The sequence below is a fragment of the Callorhinus ursinus genome, unplaced genomic scaffold, assembly GCF_003265705.2.
Source record: "Callorhinus ursinus isolate GAN/ISIS: 27379988/994484 unplaced genomic scaffold, GSC_fseal_2.0 scaffold6, whole genome shotgun sequence".
Taxonomy (NCBI): domain Eukaryota; kingdom Metazoa; phylum Chordata; class Mammalia; order Carnivora; family Otariidae; genus Callorhinus; species Callorhinus ursinus.
Genome location: NW_027397068.1, coordinates 35,087,880 through 35,109,828, shown reverse-complemented (window position 1 = coordinate 35,109,828; position 21,949 = coordinate 35,087,880). Strand labels below are relative to the sequence as shown.

Sequence of the window (21,949 nt, the reverse complement as noted above, 5' to 3'; positions counted from 1 at the left end):
ACATGAATTTCCGACTGTGTGGGGGTCAGCCCTTCTAAGCCCCAATTGTTCAAGGATCCACTGTATACACCAAGTGTAGAAATGCTTGTGAGCCCATGATGTGTCCATCTGGGGCCAGGATCCTAGGAGTAGCGTGTCCTACCAAACAGTGGTGACCGTGTTCCCACCATGAACTAACTGCTGCATCCTGATATCACTATGTTTATTCAGAGTGGTCTCAGCTATCAACAGTTGACAAGTTCCTGAACGAGATGAAAAATACTAAAAGTCACTAAGGACATTTGCATCTTTTCTGCCCATGAGGGCAGGTGGGCTTAAAAGGGAAAAACCTGGCCCACTAATAAAAACACCAAGTGGCCACTTTGAACCACACGATCCAGATAGACTCAGTCCCCTGGCTTTAGTTCCACCTTCCACTGACCGTGTGACCTTGGACTGGTAATGTAACCACTCTAACCTTCAATTCCTCACTTGGAAGTGTGAGTGATGGGCTTCTCGGGTATCCCACAGACTTGTGAAAACGAAATGAAAGAGAGACATATAAAACTTCCTGTTGACTGCAAAGCCCTACATGTTTGTAAGGGTTCTTTTTAATCTTTTCTAATTATACAGGTAACATTTATCATTCATTACCAAAAAAAAATTGAAAAATCAAAAACACATGAAGTTTAAAGAAAAATTCCTCTGCCTCATTCCTCTGCCTCTCCCTTAGTCTTGAAAATTGACCAAAATTGACAAATTTATAGATACTTTATGTATATACTTTATATGAATGCATGTGTATATTTGCATGTGTATTTTTTAACAAAAAAGGGATCATATCCCACTAATCAGTAGAATACCGTGCATAATTAAATTATGAGGGGAATTGTTACATATGGACATGGAACAATGATATTTTATGTGAAAAAGTGGCAGAACCACATTTAGAGTACGATGATATTTGTGTAGACACAGAGTACATGACTTCCTCTGGTAAAAATATATTGCAAAGGAGTGAGATACTTTTTACTTCACACAGCTTTCTACATTATTTTTTCTCTTAACCATATATACTTTAACAATAATTAATACTGTGCAAGAGAAAGTGGAGCATAAGTCGACAAAATGGAGACTATACTATTGAAGATGGAAGGACAAATGGCAGACCAGGGATGGACTTGGCGGGGGGGGGATACTGAAAGAGAAGAATATACAAAAGAAATGGGAAAATGAAATAAAGGAAGCAAAATAAAAGTAAGCATGCTACGATTTTCAAAATTATTCATTAGGGAATAGAAAGAAACTGATCATGCAGTTTCTGCCGTCAACTTTCTTGTACTATATGACTCTGCAACAGGATTCTGCAACAGGATATTCAGTTCTGCTGACTGGTTAGTTCTTTTAAATGATCCTGCACAACAAAGGGCAAATAGAGGCCAACACAGAGATCTGTTGAGAGAGGAAGAAGGGCTAAATAGAACCACTGCTCAATTCTTTTACAGTTTACAATTTTCATGCCTTATTTTTAAAAATACACAAAGCAGCCATAAATTTGGGAGATGTGCACAAATGACAATCTAATGTCCCCTGGTATTGTCAAGTGACAGAATTTTGTCTACAGACGCTATTGCTCTCAATAAATCTTTGCATCTTCTCCATCAACAAAGCCTGTCATGTCTGTGATCAAAATCCAACTTGAACCTCTCCATTTCTGTTTTCATCACCATCAACCCAGTTCAAGTTCACTCCTACCTCTTTTCACTGCAGGGGCGCCCTGATCAGTCTCTCCATTTCCATGTTGGCTCTCCCTCTTCCCCGCCATGGCTTTTTCCACAAGAATATCAGAACAATCTTCCTAAATTGCTCATGGCATGAAAACCAAACTCCTTTGCATGACTTCAAGGAGCTGCATGACCGGGCCCTTGCTTCGTCTCTTCCGGTCACCTTTAAGGCTTCCAACTGTGCTAAGATCTTTCTCACCTCAGTCCTTTCCATGCTGTTGTACAAACAGAAATGCTCTGCTATTTTTCGGATTGCAGTTTCTCACAGATTTCTTCAGTCCCCTCCCATACTCTAAACCAGGTGACAGTCTGTATTTCTATATTTATTTGTATGGTATGGGTTTTATCGGATTCCCGTACTCTGCCGAAGCTGTGTAATACTCTAAAGGGGTTCATAACACTGTCCTCTCTACTTTTGGGCATATCTGAAATTTCCCATGATAAAATGCTTTAAAATTTTCCCACCAATCCTGCAAGCGAAAACCAACAGTTTTGCTTGCAATTATCCTAGTTTTTCATATCTTGTATTTTTTAAATTTTACTTTCTTTTTTTGTGATAATTTTTTCGGTTTTTGTTACCGACCACATTAAAGCCATAAAATGCCAGTATTTTAATGTTCCAAACAAGGTGTTATCTGCAAGACAGTGAATTTAACATCAGATAACCTAAAAGAAAGGTCAGAAGTTCATTTGTTCTTTCAGTTTTTGCTACTGAAGTCTTTCATTTGACAGCATTATTATTCAGTGAAAAGGACCATAGACTAGGGATATAAAACTTCTGACCTAGTTCCAGTTTGTCACTTTAAGTGAATCACTAGACTTTGCTTCCTTTTTTATAATTAATATAATAAATAGGTAAAGTTCTAATTTTTCATTTGTTTAAAATTGTTTCCACAATTTGAAAAATCAAAAAAAGAGCAGTCAAAAACAATACCAAAGTTTGTGGGTTTTTTAATGAAGCGAAAACACAAAATAACTTTTCCCGTATTCATTAATAAGGTCATAGCTCAGCAGTAGTGTTCATACCAGGTGTATCTACAAAGCCAAGAACAGGAATCACTGCATCTCCTTCGTTAGATCTCATACTATGACTCTTCTCTTTCCTGTTAACATATTTGTGCAACATGCTGTAGTACTGCTCCTTTGGATTGAAAGTATATAGTGATGAAATCTGCTGCCAGTCTTCAGTGCTGGGGGTGTTGCATTCCTTTGGATGTGCGCACTCAAAAAAACATTTAATATTCTCTTTTGCCAATTCTGTTGCATGCTCTGTGGCCTGACTTTTAAGGATCTGCTGCTCCTGTTCCAAATAGATTTTCCAAAATTTCAACTGCAGGAAACTAACTGGAGAGAGGCATCGGGAGATAGAGGTAAAAATCAGAAAGAAGATAATGACAACTGCTATCAGGCTCCAGCCCAGCACCTTAGGAAAACACAACAAAACAGCAATTTAGTCACATTTTTTTTATACAAAAAAGATTAAAATCCTTTTAAAAAAAAGATTTTATTTATTTGACAGAGTGCGCGCACGCAAGAGAGAGGGCGCACTCACGAGCAGGGGTTAGGGGCCAAGGGAGAGGGAGAAGCCGACTCCCCGCTGAGCAGGGAGCTTCACCCAGGGCTCCATCCCCGGACCCTGGGATCATGACCTGAGCCGACGCTTAACCGACTGAGCCACCCAGGCGCCCCCAAATTTAAAACTTCTTACATAGAATTTGAACTACTCACAGTGATTATGATGCTCAAGCAACAGTTTTAGGTCTTAGTCTCTTAAGAGAAAGAAGTGCCGGTAACCACCCAAACCCCTCGGTAGAACTGCTTGACAAGTCATTTTCCAAGTCAGGTCAAGGGCCCAGAGACGGGCCTATATATCACTCCGCTAGAATTCAAAACGTGGAATTTCGGCAAATCCAAAGGAACAAGCATTCATTTTCAAGAACCTCTGGGCTTTATATGCCCAGAAGCAGTGTGGGGTGGTGGCTTTAGAGCCAGGACAACCCATTTTATTGTAACAAATCTGCCTTCTTCTGGCTGGACAAACACCTCGACCTGCACATGGCGTATCAAGAGGATAGTGCGGGATCGGAGATCAAGGGCCTGGCGCGGTACCCGGCCCCGAGCAGGTGCCTGAAACTGCCTTCCCTCTCTTTCATTCGTGTCACTGAAATAGTCGCCATTCTAGTTTGTCTTCCGGGGTCCTGCGTCTGGAGCCAGGGCACACCCCGCTTGCACCTCCCCCGGCCCCTCTCCCATGTCCCCGACGGCGGCCAGCGGCCCGCGTCTGACCTGCGACTGGGCCTTGAGCTCCTTCAGCAGGTCCTGCGCGTCGGACGCCTGGGCCTGGTGGCAGGGCGCCAGCGGCAGCTGGGCCTCGCAGGTGGGCTCGCGGTCCCGGCACAGGCGCCGCGCCAGGGGGGCGCTCCCGGTGGCGGCGCACTCGTAGAAGGCGCCCCCGAGCAGCGCCACGGACACCCAGGTGAGCGGCGCGAGCGCGGCGGCGGCGCTGAGCTGCGCGCACACCAGCGCGCCCCGCAGCCCCGCGCTGTGGCCCCCGGTGCGGGCGCCGCGGGCGCCGCGCGCGCAGCAGCCGGTCAGCAGGCGCCAGGTGCGCGCGTTGAGCACGTAGCCCAGCAGGAAGAGGGCCAGCGCCGGCACCAGCAGGAAGACCAGGCCGTAGGGCAGGTTCCAGGTGGCGCTGCAGGGACACTGGAACACGACGGTGGAGAACAGGCGCTCCCCGCCCGCCGTCAGGAGGGTCACCAGGCCGTAGCCCAGCGTGCTGTGATGCTTGAGGTGCAGGTCTAGCACCGTCCGAATCTTATCCATGGGTCTCCTTACCCGGGGGCGCCGTGGACAAGTCTGGAAGCTTCTGCCTCTTCACGGCCCTGCTCCTCCAACGGTTTGGGTGGGCTGTCTAGGGATTTCCACTCTGCCCAGCGGCAGCTTCCGGACAGGGAGGAAAGGGCTTCTTGGGCCTCCGTGAGCTTTCGCTTTCTTATTTCAAGCAAACCAACTCTGGCTGATACACCCTTTGACCTCTCAGGATCACTGGTCACTTTTCTCTCACAATTCAGGAACTTGACTGAGACTCCATGGAATGGTTACCTTTGTTTCCCACCACCTGACGGGAAACCGGGGGATTTCCCTCACTTACCCTTCCTGATTCAGTGAAGCTACCCGATAAAAGAGTATTAAATTTTACTGGCGTAAACGCAGAACGCCAGATTTTCCGCTATTGCGGCCGCCTTCCTTCCGAAGCCAACTCTCAGACCCAATTACAAAAAAACTAGGCAGTTACAGGAAACATTACTCGAGGACAAATTTTCATAAGCTAAATCACACAACAAAGCTCGGCTCAAGTTCTAGGACCTCCACGATCTTCTGCCCTCTTCCTGTCCCCCCTCTGGACAGAGTCACCAGCCTCGTTCACGCCGACTGTTCTCCCACAGGGCGTTAGACTGAACATACTGGACTGGCTTCTGCCTCTTTTAGTCCCCCAGGTATGTCCTAACACTGTCACTACCTGGACGACATAGCTCCCTCCCACTACCAGCGCCTGGTACAAAACCACCATTCTGTAGCATTTTGATGAAAAGCTGTTCTCTCTGTGTGAGTCCAAATTGTCATGCAGGACAGTTAGGGCCCTCTTCTCTGAGATTAAACCGGGTACTGCCAGGCTTCCCGTAAACTTGCAGCCTTGAGTTCCCTATTTGAGGCATGTCATTTCTGCTTTATTCCTACATCTGAAAAAAGATTTTTTTTGCTTCCCTTTTCCCTCAGCTGACTCTGCCCCTCTTACTGCTAGACTCTTCTTTACTCCCACCACACATCTCCTAAAGATGTTGCCTCCCCGCTCCACACTTTCTATATACCGTCATGAACAAATCTCACTGTATCCACAACCTTTACGCAGATGGCTTTATCCAAATCTCCCTTAACCTGTAACGTAACTAAAATGTGCCCTTCTGTCTTCTTGAGTAACACATTTCTCAAAACAAGAGAGAGGGTAGGCTGGCATTCTCCCATTACAATGTCCAAACCTAGGCTTTTCCGTTATCTTCTAATAGTTTATTCTCCACTGAGGCTCAAGCTATTCAGCACAAACTCCGCCCCCCCCCACTCCTGCCATCTGTGTTCACTCCCTTCATTTATTAAGACTTTTGCATCTGGGGGTTCGCGTAGAGAGTCGGGCCCCGGGCTGCCACCGCCAGCTTGGCCGCTGTCGCCGCCGCCGCTGCTGCCATCTCCTTGATTCCCCCCAGCCCCCACCATGGCCGAGGAGCTCTCCGCGGCCACGTCCTACACCGAAGATGATTTCTACTGCCCTGTCTGTCAGGAGGTGCTCAAAACGCCCGTGAGGACCGCGGCCTGTCAGCACGTTTTCTGTAGAAAATGTTTCCTGACTGCAATGAGAGAAAGCGGAATACATTGTCCCCTCTGTCATGGAAATGTGACTAGAAGAGAGAGAGCATGTCCTGAACGGGCCTTAGACCTTGAAAATATCATGAGGAAGTTTTCTGGTAGCGGCAGATGCTGGGCAAAACAGATTAAATTCTATCGCATGAGACATCCTTACAAATCTTGTGAGAAGTATCAAGATGAATATGGTGTTTCCTCTATCATTCCAAACTTTCAGATCTCTCAAGATTCAGTAGGGAACAGTAATAGGAGTGAAACATCTACATCTGATGCCACAGAAACTTATCAGGAGAATACAAGTTCTTCTGGGCATCCTACCTTTAAGTGTCCCTTGTGTCAAGAATCAAATTTTACCAGACAGCGTTTGCTGGATCACTGTAACAGTAATCACCTGTTTCAGATAGTTCCTGTGAATCTTCAGCTAGATGAGGAAACCCAGTATCAAACTGCTGTTGAAGAATCTTTTCAAGTAAACATCTGAAGGCTATAGAAATCTCTGCATCTTTGTACCTGCAAGTGCCATCTTTAAGGGGAAAACTACATGAAGTCACCGTTTCAGTAACTTGATGTGTATATTAATAAAAGTAATTCAGTCTATTGATTTAGTTTTCTAATTAAAAAATAAAGGTGGGCCATCTAAAAACTTGGTCTTCTTGATAAGTTAAAAAATGAAAGTTGGGACATTATCTTTAAAAATATTGAAAGGATTATATTCATTAATGTAATGAACAAAAGGGATTCCATGTTGTACTTATCTTTTTTTATATTACACAGTCTTGAATTTTTCCTTATGTTGCTTTTGGAATTTGTTGCAGTTCCTCCCATTGACTTTTTTGTACACAGGTAACACACAGTAGCACATTCTGAAAGGTGTGATTGATAGAAACCTACCAAATCTGAGCCAGTTACCAGAGTTGGAGAATGGAGACTTGAAGTGCTAAATGAAACAATCCAAAGGAAACTTTTGTAATACAGATTCTAGCTAAAGAAATTCAACTATAAGAAAATTGTATTTATATAATGTTTAGTATTTTTGAAGACTAGTGAGATTTCTTTAATAATTATAACTCTTTAAAAAGTGAAAGTTCATTGTAAAGATATTTCCTTTTTGTCTTAGAAGGAAATACTAAGAGAAAAAATTATTTCTTAGGTGGGCAGTTGGTAATTTCAAATCCTGTTTGTTTGGCTGACTAATTTGTAAGCCCAGAGTATATTAAGCTGAATTACAGCTCTTTGGCCTCAAAACTTTCAATAGCCAGTATTTCTCCTTAGCTAAGATAAAACTTTTATTAGAAACTTCCAGTTGGTGATACCATATTCTACATGTATATTTAGATGAAAGGTTTGGCTTCATCTCAGTTTAGAAATTCATTGAAAGCTAAAGGTGTATATGTATACATGCATACACTTTTGTATGTGTATATGCACACATTTGCATACAATTTGTCAGGGTATATACAGAATTTCTATTAAGATTCTAAAAATGGACAAGCAATATGGGATTGAGTATCTGATTTGATTAACATTTTATATATCACCAAATTTTTAAAAAGTAACAGCCAAATGCTAAGTGGTCTAGTTGGCTACTATCACACCTTAAAAGTTGAATTTACACACACACATAATTACCTTGTTTATATGGTGCTCATTTGTTATTCTCACAGATAATGCATGACTATGAAGTAATGAGATGGATGCTACCAACCACTGTTTCACTACTTCTTAGTCAAAACTGGGTTTGTTCTTCGTATTTATTAATAAGAATCATAAAATAATTTGTACTAGAAGCTAAATCAGAATAAAAGAGGAAGAGTGTATTAGCTGACATTCCATACTAATATGCATTGTTTATGCTTTCTTTAACTAAAAGAACATAAAAGAAAATCTCAGAAGTAGTTTGCTGCTAATATATACATATATTGTATGAAAGGGTATATTTTGGTTTTGTTAAAACCCTTGTTGACTTTTCTACAGTGAACATTTTTTTTAACTTGATTTAATAAAAATGTTAATTTTGCAAGTGGAGTTTTGTAAAAACCTTTTTCAGTCAAACAAAATGACTATGATAGTAATAACAATCACCAAAAAGCCATACATCTTGATGAACATACGCCTTTGTTCTGTCATTCAAAAGAGTGATGTTTACTATGTGCTTGGACATTTTCTCGGCAGTTACATGAGTGTCATTGTAAGAATAGCTGTTTAATGAACTCTTTTTAAAATTTTTGAGCATAGATTTTTCCAGTTTAAAGCAATAACTTTATTACTTTCTTTCAGAGTTAATACTTCCAGTATATCAAGTTGTAAACCATTCTGAGATTTGAGAACTTCTTTAAAGGAAAATTGTAGTAGAGATCGTCTTGATGAAATTGTGTTTTGAAGTTTGTGGATTAATTAAATATCAATAATAGTCTTGTGTGTCTTTCCTATAAACTTTTCATAAGGAAAATATTGACTATTTGCTATTACCTGGGAACTCCTCAGTATGAAAATGTTTGTTTAAAATCTCACCTTTTGTCAGTGGATTAGGAATAGGGACAGGCTTTACAGATTTACAGTTTAAATTCATGAGAAAGTCCTTATTTTTAATATGCTTATAGCTGAGTCAGAATAAAGGAGGGAAACTATTGATTGCTGATACCTAAATTTCACAATACCACTGCTAGGAAAGCTATTTCCCTCAGGAAGTTACAGTTTATGTTGTTAAACAGAGTCTTATTTGAGATGTATTGCTTTATTTTTCAATTAAAAGTTGTTTTCTCCTAAAAAAAAAAAAGACTTTTGCATCTGGTGACAGCTCCTCTTCTCCCTAGCTCCTGTTATTTCATCAAGGATTTGGCTTCAAATATTTTTAGTTACAGAAACTTCCATCTTGTCAGTCTCCTATCCCAGCTAGAGTAATTCATTTCTTAACAGTTTATTAATGAGTTCATTTTTCATCCAATCATTCATTTAAATGTTTAATAAGCTCCCAGAATATGATAGGAACCTACAAAAGTGCCTGGTATTATTGGGTACAATAAGGAACAAGACAAACAGAGACCTTCCTTTCATTGAGCTTGTACTAGTGAGGATAGATAATGAGGAGGAAACTCCTCAAGGTTATGAAAATAATTAAAATGGAATCACGTGGTAGAGAGTATCCTGAGAAAGCCTTTGTAAGGAGAGGACATTTAAGGATAAATGTGAATGAGCAAGGCCCTGGGGTGCAGGGAACTTAGCACTCTGTGGTTGGAAAGAAAGCCAAAGTGATGGAACAGTAAAGGTGAGAAGGAAGTTGGCACATCATGAGGGCAGAGCTGCACGTGAAAGGTCAGGTTTAGGGGCTCTATAGACCAGAGTATAAGGTTTGCAACCCTGCCCCTGAAACTCATTACAGACTCAGCCACATCCTGACTTACTATCCTATCAGCTTGTGTCTCCAAACACTACCTCCTGGGGTTGCCACCACTGTGCTCCCCCAATCATGGATCTCCCAGATACCAATGATCACTCTGTACTTATTACAGGTTACCGTAATTGTGAGAGTCTGGGTTCTGCCGGCCAGTCTGAATTTTCTCCCAGTACCAGCAGGTGAGTCTAGTATGCGACATCTACCCCTGCCATCACTGAAGTAGTGGGTGGTTCTAGTTCTAAGTCTATTGAAGATTGCTCAGCCCTTTATACCCAGCTCTGTTTGGAGAAGACATTGCTGAGAAGTTCAGTACTTAGTGGAAATAGAATAATATACTAATGGTGTGGGGAGGATTCAAGAATTTTTTCTTGAGAGTAGACTAAATATTTGAAAGACCTTTACGCTTTTGAAAATCTATAATTTAACATCAATTTACTTCAACTTTTAAAAAATGAGTGAGAGATTTTCATGGCAAGCACATTGGAAAACCGGTTGTTATGGATTTTGTTTGTTTTGTTTTGTTTTAACTGTAGTACTTTGTTTCTCAGCACTATCATTATCGCTGTCAGGAATGGGTTTCAGAAACCTCAAAAAAATTCGTGGAAAAGAAAGGAAGAGAAACTCTTGAAAGAATTTAACACTGTAAACCTAAAAGTTCCTTGTAGTCGTCTTCAAGTGAGCTAGTTCTCAAACGTTATTCTCTGTAGTCTTCATGAGAACTCAGACTAATGGTATGACCTTGCTTGGAATATGACTTCTAGATTCTAGCAAGGTATCGATCCTGGTCCCAAGATCCACCCATAAGAATAAAATCAAATCAAAATTCATCTATATTTTAAGTATCTATCCACCATGTGCAAGACACAACTTTAGATGCCAAAAATAACAAGTAAATTTAGACCTAACACTCTTAATCTTAGAGAATACCTTTCTGTGCATTATTATGTATGGATATATTGTTTATGTATGTATTTGAAAATCTGAACCCATTCTTATCTTAAGATTTTTGAATGCTTATAAAAATTCTTCCAATGGAAGTATAAAGCAGAAGGAGGGAAAGATCAGACCCTTTCCCTGACACAGGAATGTCATTTGTTAAATGGCAATCCCATGACATTTCAAGTAATCTTTTTACACATTATTTTCCCCTTTTCTTAGCATGAATTTTCTAAACCTATCATAAAATTTTAAATATTCACTGATTCACACACTAAAAAAAAATTTTTTTTTACAAAGGATGATGATTTTACCCCTAAGAACCTAGATGTGGCCAGTATTTGTGGTCATCACTGTTGTCATCATCATTGTCATCATCATCTGACACAATAAGTCTATAAAGGTTCTAGTTTTCCTTCCATGGTTCTTTTTTTTTTCTTTTTTTTTTTTTTGAGAGAGAGAGTGCAAGCAAGGGGTGTGGGGCTGCAGAGGGAGAGAGAGAGAATCTTAAGCAGACTCTGTGCTGAGCATGGAGCCCAACATGGGGCTCAGTCCCACAACCCTGAGATCATGACCCAAGACGAAATCAAGAGTCGATGCTCACCCGACTGAGCCACCCAGGTGTCCATCCTTCCATGGCTCTTAAAACCCAAGTCTATCTTCCTTTCCAACCAGGACCCAGCAGAATGGCTCCCACAAAGACGGGTGGTGAGAAGAAGAAGGGTCATTCTGCCATCAACGAGGTAGTGACCAGAGAATACATTCACATCAACATTCACAAGTGCATCTATGAGTGGGTTTCAAGAAGTGTGCCCTTCGGGAGCTCAAAGAGATCCAGAAATTTGCCATGAAGGAGGTGGGAACTCCAGATGTACACATTGACACCAGGCTCAACAAAGCTGTCTGGGTCAAAGGAATAAGGAACATTCATCCGTGTGTGGTTGTCCAGAAAACATGGGAGGATGAAGATTCACCAAACAAGCTCTATTCGTTGGTTACCTGTGTACCTATCACCACTTTCAAAAATCTACAGTTAATGTGGATGAGAACTAATCGCTGATTGTCAAATAAAGGTATAAAACTGCAAACAAACAAACAAACAAACAAAATGTCTATTAGGAATTTTGGTAGATTACATTACGTTTTTCCATTGACTCAAATTATTTCACAGGTGGTTTTAATATATGCTAGAGCTTCATTGTCAGTGGCCACTTACTTATACTTTTCTTCATCACAAGTCCAGTCCCCTTGCTGTCAAATTTGGTTTACTAGTTTGTGAACTATGACCAAAGATTTGGATTTCCAAAGATAATAATAAATAATAAATAAGATTAAAGGACAAGAATAAAGAAAAAAATAATTTAATAGGAGGAAATTTGGATTTCTTCAAATTATAAATGACATTATTGCCATCTCTCAAAAATTCACATTAACTCAATGGAGAACTTAAAATGTTGTGGAAGATCTTCCCTAAAAGAATATGTCACATGATGGGTGCCTGGCTGGCTCAGTTGGTAGAGCATGCAACTCTTGATCTCAGGGTTGTGAGTTCGAGCCCCACAGTGTGTGTAGAGATTACTTAAAAATAAATAAATGAAATAAAACAAAAAAGAATGTATCACATGAGATATGCTGCATATTTAAAACATTCACATCTATGCAATGGAATGCAAAATAGGTGCATATGATTGAGGTAGATCTGTATGTGCTGGTGTGGGTGAAAAGACAAAGTTGACATGTTAATTGGAAAAGGTAAACAAAAATACTGCATGCCATACATTCGTGTAAGAAAAGAAAAGAAAAAGAAAATGTATGTATGTCACTTGCTGATGTGTATGATACTCTACAAGATTAAAAAATACTGTCAAATGTTTACCTCTGAGAAGTAAGGGAGAGGGTTGTGAATGAATACAGGGAGAGACTTGTTGCACACCTTTCTTTAGTATTTGTCTTTTTTTTAAACATGCTTATGTTCCTTCTACAATTAAAAAATACATGAAATGTTTTGATCTAATGAAGAATCTCTGAGGAAGAAGTCTGGGAAGAGGCGATTTCCCAGGCTCTTCTTTGTCCTTCCTTCTCTGCACACAGAGCTTATATGAAGAGTTGCTCCCTGAACCTGAAATGCCAACAATTCACCTCTTCTTGCCAAGGGTAATAAATCCTAGTGAGAAACTGACTGTGTTTGAAGAATATAGAAGATAAAGAAACTGAGTGTTTGAGAACTGGAAGATGGCAAAAAGCAGTAGGAGGAGAAGAGGAAAAGATCAAATGGAAAGGTGGGATTGGGTGGCATTTATCCAAGTCCTGAGCGAAACAAGGTGGAAGGACCCTCTGCCTCCTTCAGAGAAGGCTTCAACTGTGCTCTGTAGGGTCTTCTGTGTACCCATTATTGGCATAGAAACAAGGCAGAGAGGAAAGGCAGGTGGAGAAGAATGGAGGTGGGTGGGTGAGTGGTTAGACTGTGGGGCTTTCGAAGAAGGACAGCAGGAAGTTCAGTTCCCAGCAGTTTAGAAACCACCATCACTTCTTTTAAATGTTGATCCAGACAAGTTTTTCCTGAGTTTCTAGGAGTTATCTCTTTTGGTCTAGCTTCATTAAAAACCATCAATGTATGGGGGAAATCCAAAAAACCAATGAATTTGATGAATTTAGACATTGTTTAATTGTATCACCGGACACCTGGGTGGCTCAGTCAGTTAAGCAGGTTCCTTTGGCTCGGGGTTCTGAGATCGAGTCCCAGATTGGGCTCCTTGTTCAGCGGGGAGCCTGCTTCTCCCTCTGCCTGCCACTCCCCCTGCTTGTGCTCTCTCTCTCTCTCTTTGACAAATAAATAAAATATTTTTTAAAAAATAAAAGAAAAATAAAAATGTTTAGATATTGTTTAATGTAGGCTGGGAACTGCTCCTGACTGAGCAACAGAGTGTTGGGGGAGGGGGGGAAGTGACTCCTAGTAGAAAGAATTCCAATTTATCCCAGGATCCCTCTCCTGAGGGACTATTATCAAGTTGCAAGAACAATAAGAAAAGAAAGGAAATGCCTTTACAGTGTTATTATTTTCTTCCCATAGGAGGAAGGAGTTGGGGCAGATATTAGAAAGTGCTTTGGGAGTTCATTACTGAATTGAAATGGCTTCTCATCTATACACACTGACACATAATCTTCAGGGCAACCAGAAAACCAGGCCAGAGGGACACCACTGTCTTCCAGTTGGAGTCTTGGCCTTCTTAGGAACCCCATACTCTCCTTGCTCCAGCTCTGGGGGCTCAATACTCTGCTCCTTTAGGAAGTAACTCTCCCCTCTTTAGAAATTGCTTTTCAAAGATGAACATATAGATTATCATCTCTGTGTCTACATTCTTCTCCTAGGCAACATTTGCATCTTGGCAAGGTTTGGATAATTCCGTAACACCCTGTCTCCAGGGCACTTTCTGTTCCTTCTTCCTGTTCATTACAGACAGTGCTATGGTCAGAATATGTCCCCCCAAAATTCATATGTTGAAAGTCTAACCCCCCCCAAAATGATGGTATTAGTAAGTGGGGCCATTCTGAGGTGCTTATGTCTTGAGGGTGGAAACCTCATAAGTGGGATTAGTGCTCTTAATAAAAGAGGCTCCAGCGAGATTCCTCTAGCTCCGGCGGGGCGGGATGGGGGAGGTGGTCCCCCAGTGGCCATTAAATACTTCAGTACAGTCTCGTGGTCCACCTTACTGCAAGGAGACAAGGACATGTAAATTTTCCATTTGCCAGAAGGAAAGGAATGATCATTAGTTCTACTACAGGCCACTCTTTTGTTTCATTCTTCTTCCCACTCCAGAAGTCACTAACCTTCTTCCCAAAAGGAACAAACCAGAAGTCCAAACATGGAGCTCACAGTCCAGAGTCTGGGTAGTGTGTGGCACTCTCTACATCAGGTCTTCATGTGGCCCATCTTGAGCTACAGAACCATGAACTAACAGTAATAGATTAATCTGTCCCCCACAGGCAATGTACAGTAGAGGAACAGGGCCAGGACACCACAGGAAACATTTTCTTTAGCTATATAATCTTTCCAAATTAATGCAGGAGTTAGTTTTATCAGCAGCCAAATAAGAATTGGGTCTCTCTATCCTCCATTATCAGTTTCCAGGCTGCTCACCACGAGACTGCTAAACTAAGGCCACATATTTTAGGAAAGGAAGTGAAACTTCCTTAAGAAACCTAATAATAAAACATAGAAAAAGTTATTTCTTCTTTGTTGTTGTCTATAACTAAAGTAAAAAGAAAAACCCCTCCCTTAATTCATTCCCTTATGTGTGGGTATGGGAGATAGTGGAGAAATGGGGCAGACAATGGGGAAGATGAGAAATTATTTTTATCATGGAAGTGTCCTGCATCAAATACCAGTATTTGGTCCAAACTAGTCAAAAACCTCCACCAAACTACAAGGGAAAGGGGCAGTATGGTCCTCTCCTATGCGTTAAAGGCAAAGAGAACTGGACAAGCAAGAGCATGTGAAGTCTACCATGTGCTGTCTGATCAATTTTTCTAAATTCACCCATCCACCCCTTAATCTTTTGTAGCCTCCTATTTGTCTTCTAATTACATATGACAGTTTTATAAACTTTTATTTGTTACTTACTATTTTTCCATCTCCCCAACTAGATTATATGTTTCATGAAGGCAAGGATCATGCTTGATTTAATCCCTTTTTGGTTACACAGGTCTTAGCCTAGTGCCCAGGACATTATAGGTGTTCAGTAAATATCTGTGGGTGTAACGAGTGAATCAATCAATGAATGGATGAATGAATGAATGGATGAATGAATGAATGAATGAATGAATGAATAAATGAACTACTGCAGAGTCAGCATCATGCCTACTTTGTTCAGCTAAGAACTTGAACCCTTCTACAGAGATCCTGCCTACCTGAGCATCTTGAATTGCCGACCTTGTGACAAACAGAAGGTAAATCTATCCAGGGAGGAGGAGGACAACACCATGGGGAGGATAAGGCCATGGGACAGGTTCCAGGTACACCTGAAGGGCCATCTGGACACCCACCCCCACTCACTTGCATCAGAGTGACCAAGCCACAGTGGGGGGGTGGCGGAGATGCAGGTGCCGGCAGAGTAGGGACTCTCCCACAACTTCCTCCTTCCTGCCCAGCTCAGCTTGTTTACTCAGCAGAGCAGTCTGGTATCTAGCACTCACCTTCCCCACTACCAGCCGCATTTCTCTACCATCTTCCCCTACCATACGTAGCTGAATTTCTCAAGGGAGGGACTTTTCCTTTTGCTTTAGCTGTAGACCTCAACCAAAGGTAAATAACTATTTTTCTATATTTTATTATTAGATTCCCTAAAAAGGATTCATCTCCTTTCTTGGAAGCAATGAGCCAAGCAGGAATAGGTTTTGTTGACACGTAGTCTCCAGCTTGGCTATTATGACTCCACTTTGGCACTCCACCTGACCCCCGCCAGGCAGGCACCTGACGTAACTTATCCAGTTAACTTCAGTTCGGCTATTAATGACACTCTTCTAGCTCTCCTCCTAACTTGGCGACTGTTCAGCTAAGTGTCCTTGCCAGGCTCCTCCTCACAACCATTGATTTTGGTACTCACTAAAATTCAATCCTGTCCACATACACTACCTGAATAATCTCCTCTTGGAGCCACCACTAGCTAGATGTGTGACCTTGGGCAAGCTTTGACCTCTCTGTGCCTTGGTTCTTTCATCTGTAAAATGAAAATAATAGTATTCTCTGACTCCTTGGGTTGTTGTGAAGATTAGATGAGTTGATAGATGTAACATTCTTTTTTTTATTTTATTAAGTTTTTTTTTAATTCCAGTAGGGTTAGCAAACAGTGTTCTATTAGTTTCAGGCATACAATATAGTGATTCAATAATTCTATACATTGCTTGGTGCTCATCGGTGCACTCTTAATCCACATCAGATATTTCCCCCATCCCACCACTCACCTCCCCTCTGCTAAGCCTCAGTTTGTTCTCTATAGTGAAGAGTTTGTTTCTTGGTTTGTCTCTCTCTCTTTTTTTCCTTTGTTCATTTGTTTTGTTTCTTAAATTTCACGTATGAGTGAGATCATATGGTGTTTGTCTTTCTCTGACTGATTTTGCTTAGCATTATACTGTCTAACTCCAGCCATGTCGTTGCAAATGACAAGATTTCATTCTTTTTTATGGCTGAATCATATTCCATCGTGTATATATACAACCTCTTCTTCATCCACTCATCCATCAGTGGATACTTGGGCTGCTTCCATAGTTTGGCTATAGTGAATAATGCTTCAACAAACATAGGGGTGCATGTATCCTTTCAAATTAGCGTTTGCATATTTTTTGGGTAAATGCTTAGTAGTGTGGTTCCTGGGTCATAAGGTAGCTCTATTTTTTAACTCTTTGAGGAACCTCCGTACTGTTTTCCACAGTGGCTGCACCAGTTTGCATTCCCACCAGCAGTGCACCAGGGTTCCTTTTTCTCCATATCCGCCCCAACGCTTGTGTTTCTTGAGATACATGTAACATTCTTAGAATAGTGCCTGTCAGAAAGTGCTGTCAATGACTGTTATTCTCTTTTTGCGTGTCTAACAACCAACTGTATGTTACCATTTCCACATCTTCACCTCCAGCCCCTCCCCTCCTAAGTTCTCAATAGGCCTTTCTGATTGCCTAGCAGACATTTCTGCTTATATGTCCAGCAGTCACCTCAAACCCACAACAGAACTCATTTTCCCCCCTAAAACTTACTTCTCCTCCAGAATTTTTCTGTCATGTAAGGATATCAGTCTTTTAAGCTAGAAAACTCAGGGTCACCTGCGGGTGCCACTCCATGTCCTGCGCAGCTCCATGCTGCCTCAGGGCCATCCCTCAGATCGGAACTCTTCTCCACCCTCACTGAAAGTGGACCAGACCATTATCACCTCACTCCCCTCTGGTGGATGCCACACAGTCCTATCAGAGTTAACTTCCCGGAAGAAATTTAAGTAGGCTGGAGAAACTGTTCTGCCCGTGTGAGTAGGATACAAAGTACAAAAGCTCATAGCAATAGTATGTGTGTCGGGCAAGAACTGGTTTTAAAAAGTCAAAGAACAAATATCTGACAGCATTATACAAGAGAAATTGCAAAATATTCAGACAGGAGAATGCTGTTCAGCAAGTTTAAATAAATAAATGGCAGCGACAGCAACAACCAACAAGGACGAATGTTACAAACATTATGTGGAGCTGTAAAAATCAAACACAAAGAAAATTTTACGTGTAATTCCATTTATAAAAACTTCACAAGCAGTTAAAACAAAATGTTATTTTCTGAGGAGGTATATACAAGTGATGAAACAGTAAAGAAAAGCAAAGTAGTGATGAAGAGTCACGAAAACAGTGGTTATTGTCTTTGGGGCTTGGATGGGATTACAATTGGGGTAGAAAGAAGGGGTGGGTGTTCACAATGTTATATTTCTATACCAGGGTGCGGGGTATACAAGTGTTTGCTTTATAACTATGCTTTATACAGCATGTTTGTTTTAGTAGTTTTCTGACCGTGGGTTATATTTCTTAACTTGTAAGGCAGAAAAAGAAAGAAATCTAATTACACTATTTTCCAGTTGAAAACCCCCAATACGCCCATTGTCAAGAGGACAAGTTCCATATTCCCTTTGTGGACATAGAAGCTTTTCCCAGTCCTGCTCCAGCCACCTCTGTGCACTGCATCCCATGCACCCCGGTTTCCAACAGCACTGACCTCCTACATTACCCATACTTATGTATCAGAGTGTTCTTCAGTGGTGTGCCTTTTCACTTGCTTCTACTGCTGCTTTGAATGACGTTTCTCTGTTCTTCACCCGGCAAACTACTCTCCTCCTTTAATTCTTCGTCCAATGTCATCTCTTCATTGAAGCTATCCTCACAACCCCCAAGCAGAGTTAGTGGTTCTGTTTCCTTGTTCCCACACTATTAAAAAAAGATAATAACTCTGCAGTAGTTCTTAAGTTGCCTGTTGCAACATTCCTTTCAGGAATTCTGTCTCTCCTACTAATCGGGGAGCTTCCAGAGGGCCAGGACCTCTTCCTATTCATCACTGTGTCACTCAATAAAGTCAGTCATTCCCCGTCCACAGCTCTTCTCACTCCCGAAGTAGCCCTCACCATATTGCATATTAGCTTTCTGTCCTTACACAGATGTCTCAATGGATGCCATTCAATTCTTGTGAGAATTAAAGTAAGATCGTGTAAAGAACCCTGCGTGGTTTCACAGTTAGATTTTATAGATTTTTTTTTAGCAGTAGTGACTCAGAAATGTGCTAGAGGGCGCTAATTCACTGCCGTAATAGGCTATTGTGCTCTATGGGTGTTAACCCTTGACTTGATCATCTAACGGAGAACCAAAGAAAGTTTAGTAAACAAACTATCAGCCATCTTTATTCAGTGAAATAAACGAATATAGTTCAAGAATTTTAGTCTGCAACTTACTTGAAATTATTTGGAGGAAAAACAATCCAACAGCTGGATTGATGGCATCATAAACTTGTTTCTGCCCCTGTTTGTTTATTCCCCAACCCAGGGTTGGTCCAGCTTGCAGTGGAAATGTCAAAGCTGGCAACGCTGATTTTGGTGATGGCTTCATCTGCCCCACAGTGAAGAAATGAGGTGTTTCCTCAACTGGGAAACGAGAGAATTGGGCTAGATCAACTTCAGGGTCCCTTTCACCTCTATCATTCTGTAATACACAATTCTAGTTCTAGAAGGAAACAGGCGTGATCTCCAAAAATATAAACATTCAACCCAAAAGTGACAAAATTTAATCAAAAGTGAAAAACAAATCATTGTTTAAATCCTCCAAACTGGAAGACAAAACAAAACAAAACAACAGTTCCATTGTTCATTCCACAGAATGCTGGGGCTTAAAAAGCAGTGTGAGTGACAAGTGATTGGCTGTCTGAAAGATGCATTGATCGTGAAATATTTTCTAGCCTCTTTTATATCTCCACACCCAGGAATAATTATTTCAGATGAACCGTTGTCTTCTTTTGGAGAGAGTGATAAAGTAGGCTTATTTTATATAAAGTAATAGCCAGCCAATTGAAAGCATTGTAGGTTTCACAATGACTTCATTCATGTCAACCACCTGAAAAACCACAAACATTTATGAATAAGAGCAAATTCCAGATAATAACACTAAGTTAGGAGATGAATATTAAGAAATTAGTAAATAATTTGCTTTTATGTTTATGAAGCATTTCTACTTCATAAGAGTCAAAGTGACTCACAGTTTGGCTGTAAGATGAGACCAGAAACAAAACGCAAAAGTCTGATTTTGCACTGATGGTATTTCTTATGCTCTCTGTAAGCCATGCTGTGGGATCTTAACTATGACAAGTAGTTGTAATTTCTAATATTTGGGGATGTCTTTTAGAGGAGGAGGCAGGCTGGGACCCAAGCAGGTAACAGAGTAAAAATACTCCGCTTCAGTGGGCGACATGGTACATGTTCAGAAGGGCATTCGTTACAGTGGGAAAAGCGTGGGGAAAAGGGGGCTGTGGCAGAAGACAGGGAAGAGCCCAAGATTGAGCCGGACGCCAAGAAGAGTAAGGCTGGAGCAAAGAAAAATGAAAAAGAGGCAGCAGGAGAGGCACCAGTTCTGTCTGAGGACCCCCTCACCCCCAGATCAGAAAACTTCACTCAGTGGTAAATCGGCCACACTCCAGAGCTGCTCCTGGAATGTGGATGAGCTTCAAGCCTGTATTAAGAAGAAAGGTATAGGAAGAAGCCCCCCAGATATCCTGTGCCTCAGAGAGACCAACTGTTCAGAGAACTATCAGCTGAACTTCAAGAGCTGCCTGAACTATCCCATCAGTACTGGTGAGCACCTTCAGCCAAGGAAGGGTACAAGGGTGTGGGCCTGCTCCCCCACCAGTGCCCACTCAAAGCCTCCTATGGCATTGGTGACAAGGAACATGATCAGGAAGGCCGAGTGACTATGGCTGAATTTGACACATTTGTTTTGGGAACAGCCTATGTACCCAAAGCAGGTGGAGGTCTGATGCACCTGGAGTCCTGGAAGCGCTGGGATGAAGCCTTTTGCTAGTTCCTGAAGGGCTTGGTTTCTCGCAAGCCCCTTGTGCTATGTGGGGGCCTCAATGTGGCTCATGAAGAAATCCACCTTCTCTACCCCACGGGAAACAAAAAGAACGCTGGCTTCACTCAACAAAAGCGTCAAGGCTTTGGGGAATTGCTAAGGCTATGCCACTGGCTGACAGTTTTCGGGCCCTCTACCCCAACATGGCCTACGCCTATACCTTTTGGGCCTATGTGATGAATGCTCAATCCAAAAATGTTGGTTGGCGCCGTGATTACTCTCTCTTACCTTTGCACTGTGTGACAGCAAGATCCATTCCAAGGCCCTGGGCAGTGACTACTGTCCCATCACCCTAAACTTAGCACTGTGACTGACACCTTCCCTAAATTAATTTAAGCCTGGGAAAAAAGCCCCACAAGCTACCTTTAAAAGGTAACCCCCCCCAAATTCTTTAAAAACTGCTCTCTGGAGAAATCTGCACTGTATTTCCCTTCTAAAAGTGTGAATCCTTCAATCAGGTTCCTAGTGACACTTAGGTTTCCTTTAAACCCAAGATTTTCTCTTTTTTTGTGTGTGTGCATCTCTTTATATATCTGTCTATACACACACACACATATATATACACACACACCTATACACACATACACACACACATACATACACACACATACACACATATATACACATATACACACATACACACACACTTACACACATATACACACACACATACACACATATAGACACACATATATACATACATACACACATACACCACATATATCCACACATACACACACATATACACACACACACACATATACACACACATATATATTAAACCTCCTTTGAACTGTCCACAGGAAAATAAAGAGCCATTGCTTCAAAAAAATAAATAAAATATGGGGATGTCTTTTAGTCTTATTTTTTAAAGTCTACTTTGACAAAAAAAATTTTTGCTTGCTCTTTTCAGTGTCACAAGACTAAAGGAAAAATTGTTGCGAGACTTTAAGAGTTTCGACATGATTATGTTCATCACTCAATAGTTTAAATTATTATAATGTGGCATTTTGAACATTTCAAATAATCAAAAGCAAATATTAAAACGTTGTTGTATTTTGAGCTTCATGAAGTAGCCCATAATAATTGCTGGGCATCTCTAGACCCATTTCTTAACCTCTCTGAGCCTAGCTTCCTAATTTATAAGATGGGGCTGTAGCTTGTATCTTCCTTACATCCTTACTGAATCAGTGTGCAGATGTGTGCAAAATTGTTGCTCTCCGGACCTCAGTAAGAGGGCTGTTATTATCACTGCTAGCCAGTATGCTTTAACATCATCATGGCATAAACATGGACAGGGCAGTAT

At 41.3% G+C, this 21,949-nt stretch overlaps 2 protein-coding genes and 1 pseudogene across 2 annotated transcripts; 2 read left to right on the top strand and 1 right to left on the bottom strand.

The window, feature by feature from the left end:
• Positions 1-2,698: 2,698 nt before the first annotated feature.
• On the bottom strand, positions 2,699-5,442 carry CALHM6 (calcium homeostasis modulator family member 6). The gene is made up of 2 exons (XM_025864641.2): positions 4,050-5,442; positions 2,699-3,186 (listed from the first exon to the last, which is right to left on the bottom strand). Exons 1-2 carry the CDS (start codon positions 4,587-4,589, stop codon positions 2,764-2,766), a joined length of 963 nt encoding a protein of 320 aa, XP_025720426.1. The 5' UTR covers positions 4,590-5,442; the 3' UTR covers positions 2,699-2,763.
• Positions 5,443-5,601: 159 nt separating this feature from the next.
• LOC112817495 (E3 ubiquitin-protein ligase RNF138) lies at positions 5,602-8,298 on the top strand. Its single transcript, XM_073893821.1, has one exon. It carries the CDS (start codon positions 6,034-6,036, stop codon positions 6,661-6,663), a length of 630 nt encoding a protein of 209 aa, XP_073749922.1. The 5' UTR covers positions 5,602-6,033; the 3' UTR covers positions 6,664-8,298.
• A 1,350-nt stretch (positions 8,299-9,648) lies between these two features.
• On the top strand, positions 9,649-20,953 carry LOC112814095 (DNA repair nuclease/redox regulator APEX1 pseudogene; annotated as a pseudogene).
• The last annotated feature ends 996 nt before the right edge of the window (positions 20,954-21,949 follow it).

Bases quoted from the DNA above. Each gene is read 5' to 3' on its own strand.
- CALHM6 (XM_025864641.2), bottom strand. From the start codon at position 4,589: ATGGATAAGATTCGGACGGTGCTAGACCTGCACCTCAAGCATCACAGC. The intron at 3,187-4,049 runs GTCAGACGCGGG...TGTTTTCCTAAG, and splicing joins AGCTCAAGGCCCAGTCGCAG to GTGCTGGGCTGGAGCCTGAT.
- LOC112817495 (XM_073893821.1), top strand. From the start codon at position 6,034: ATGGCCGAGGAGCTCTCCGCGGCCACGTCCTACACCGAAGATGATTTC.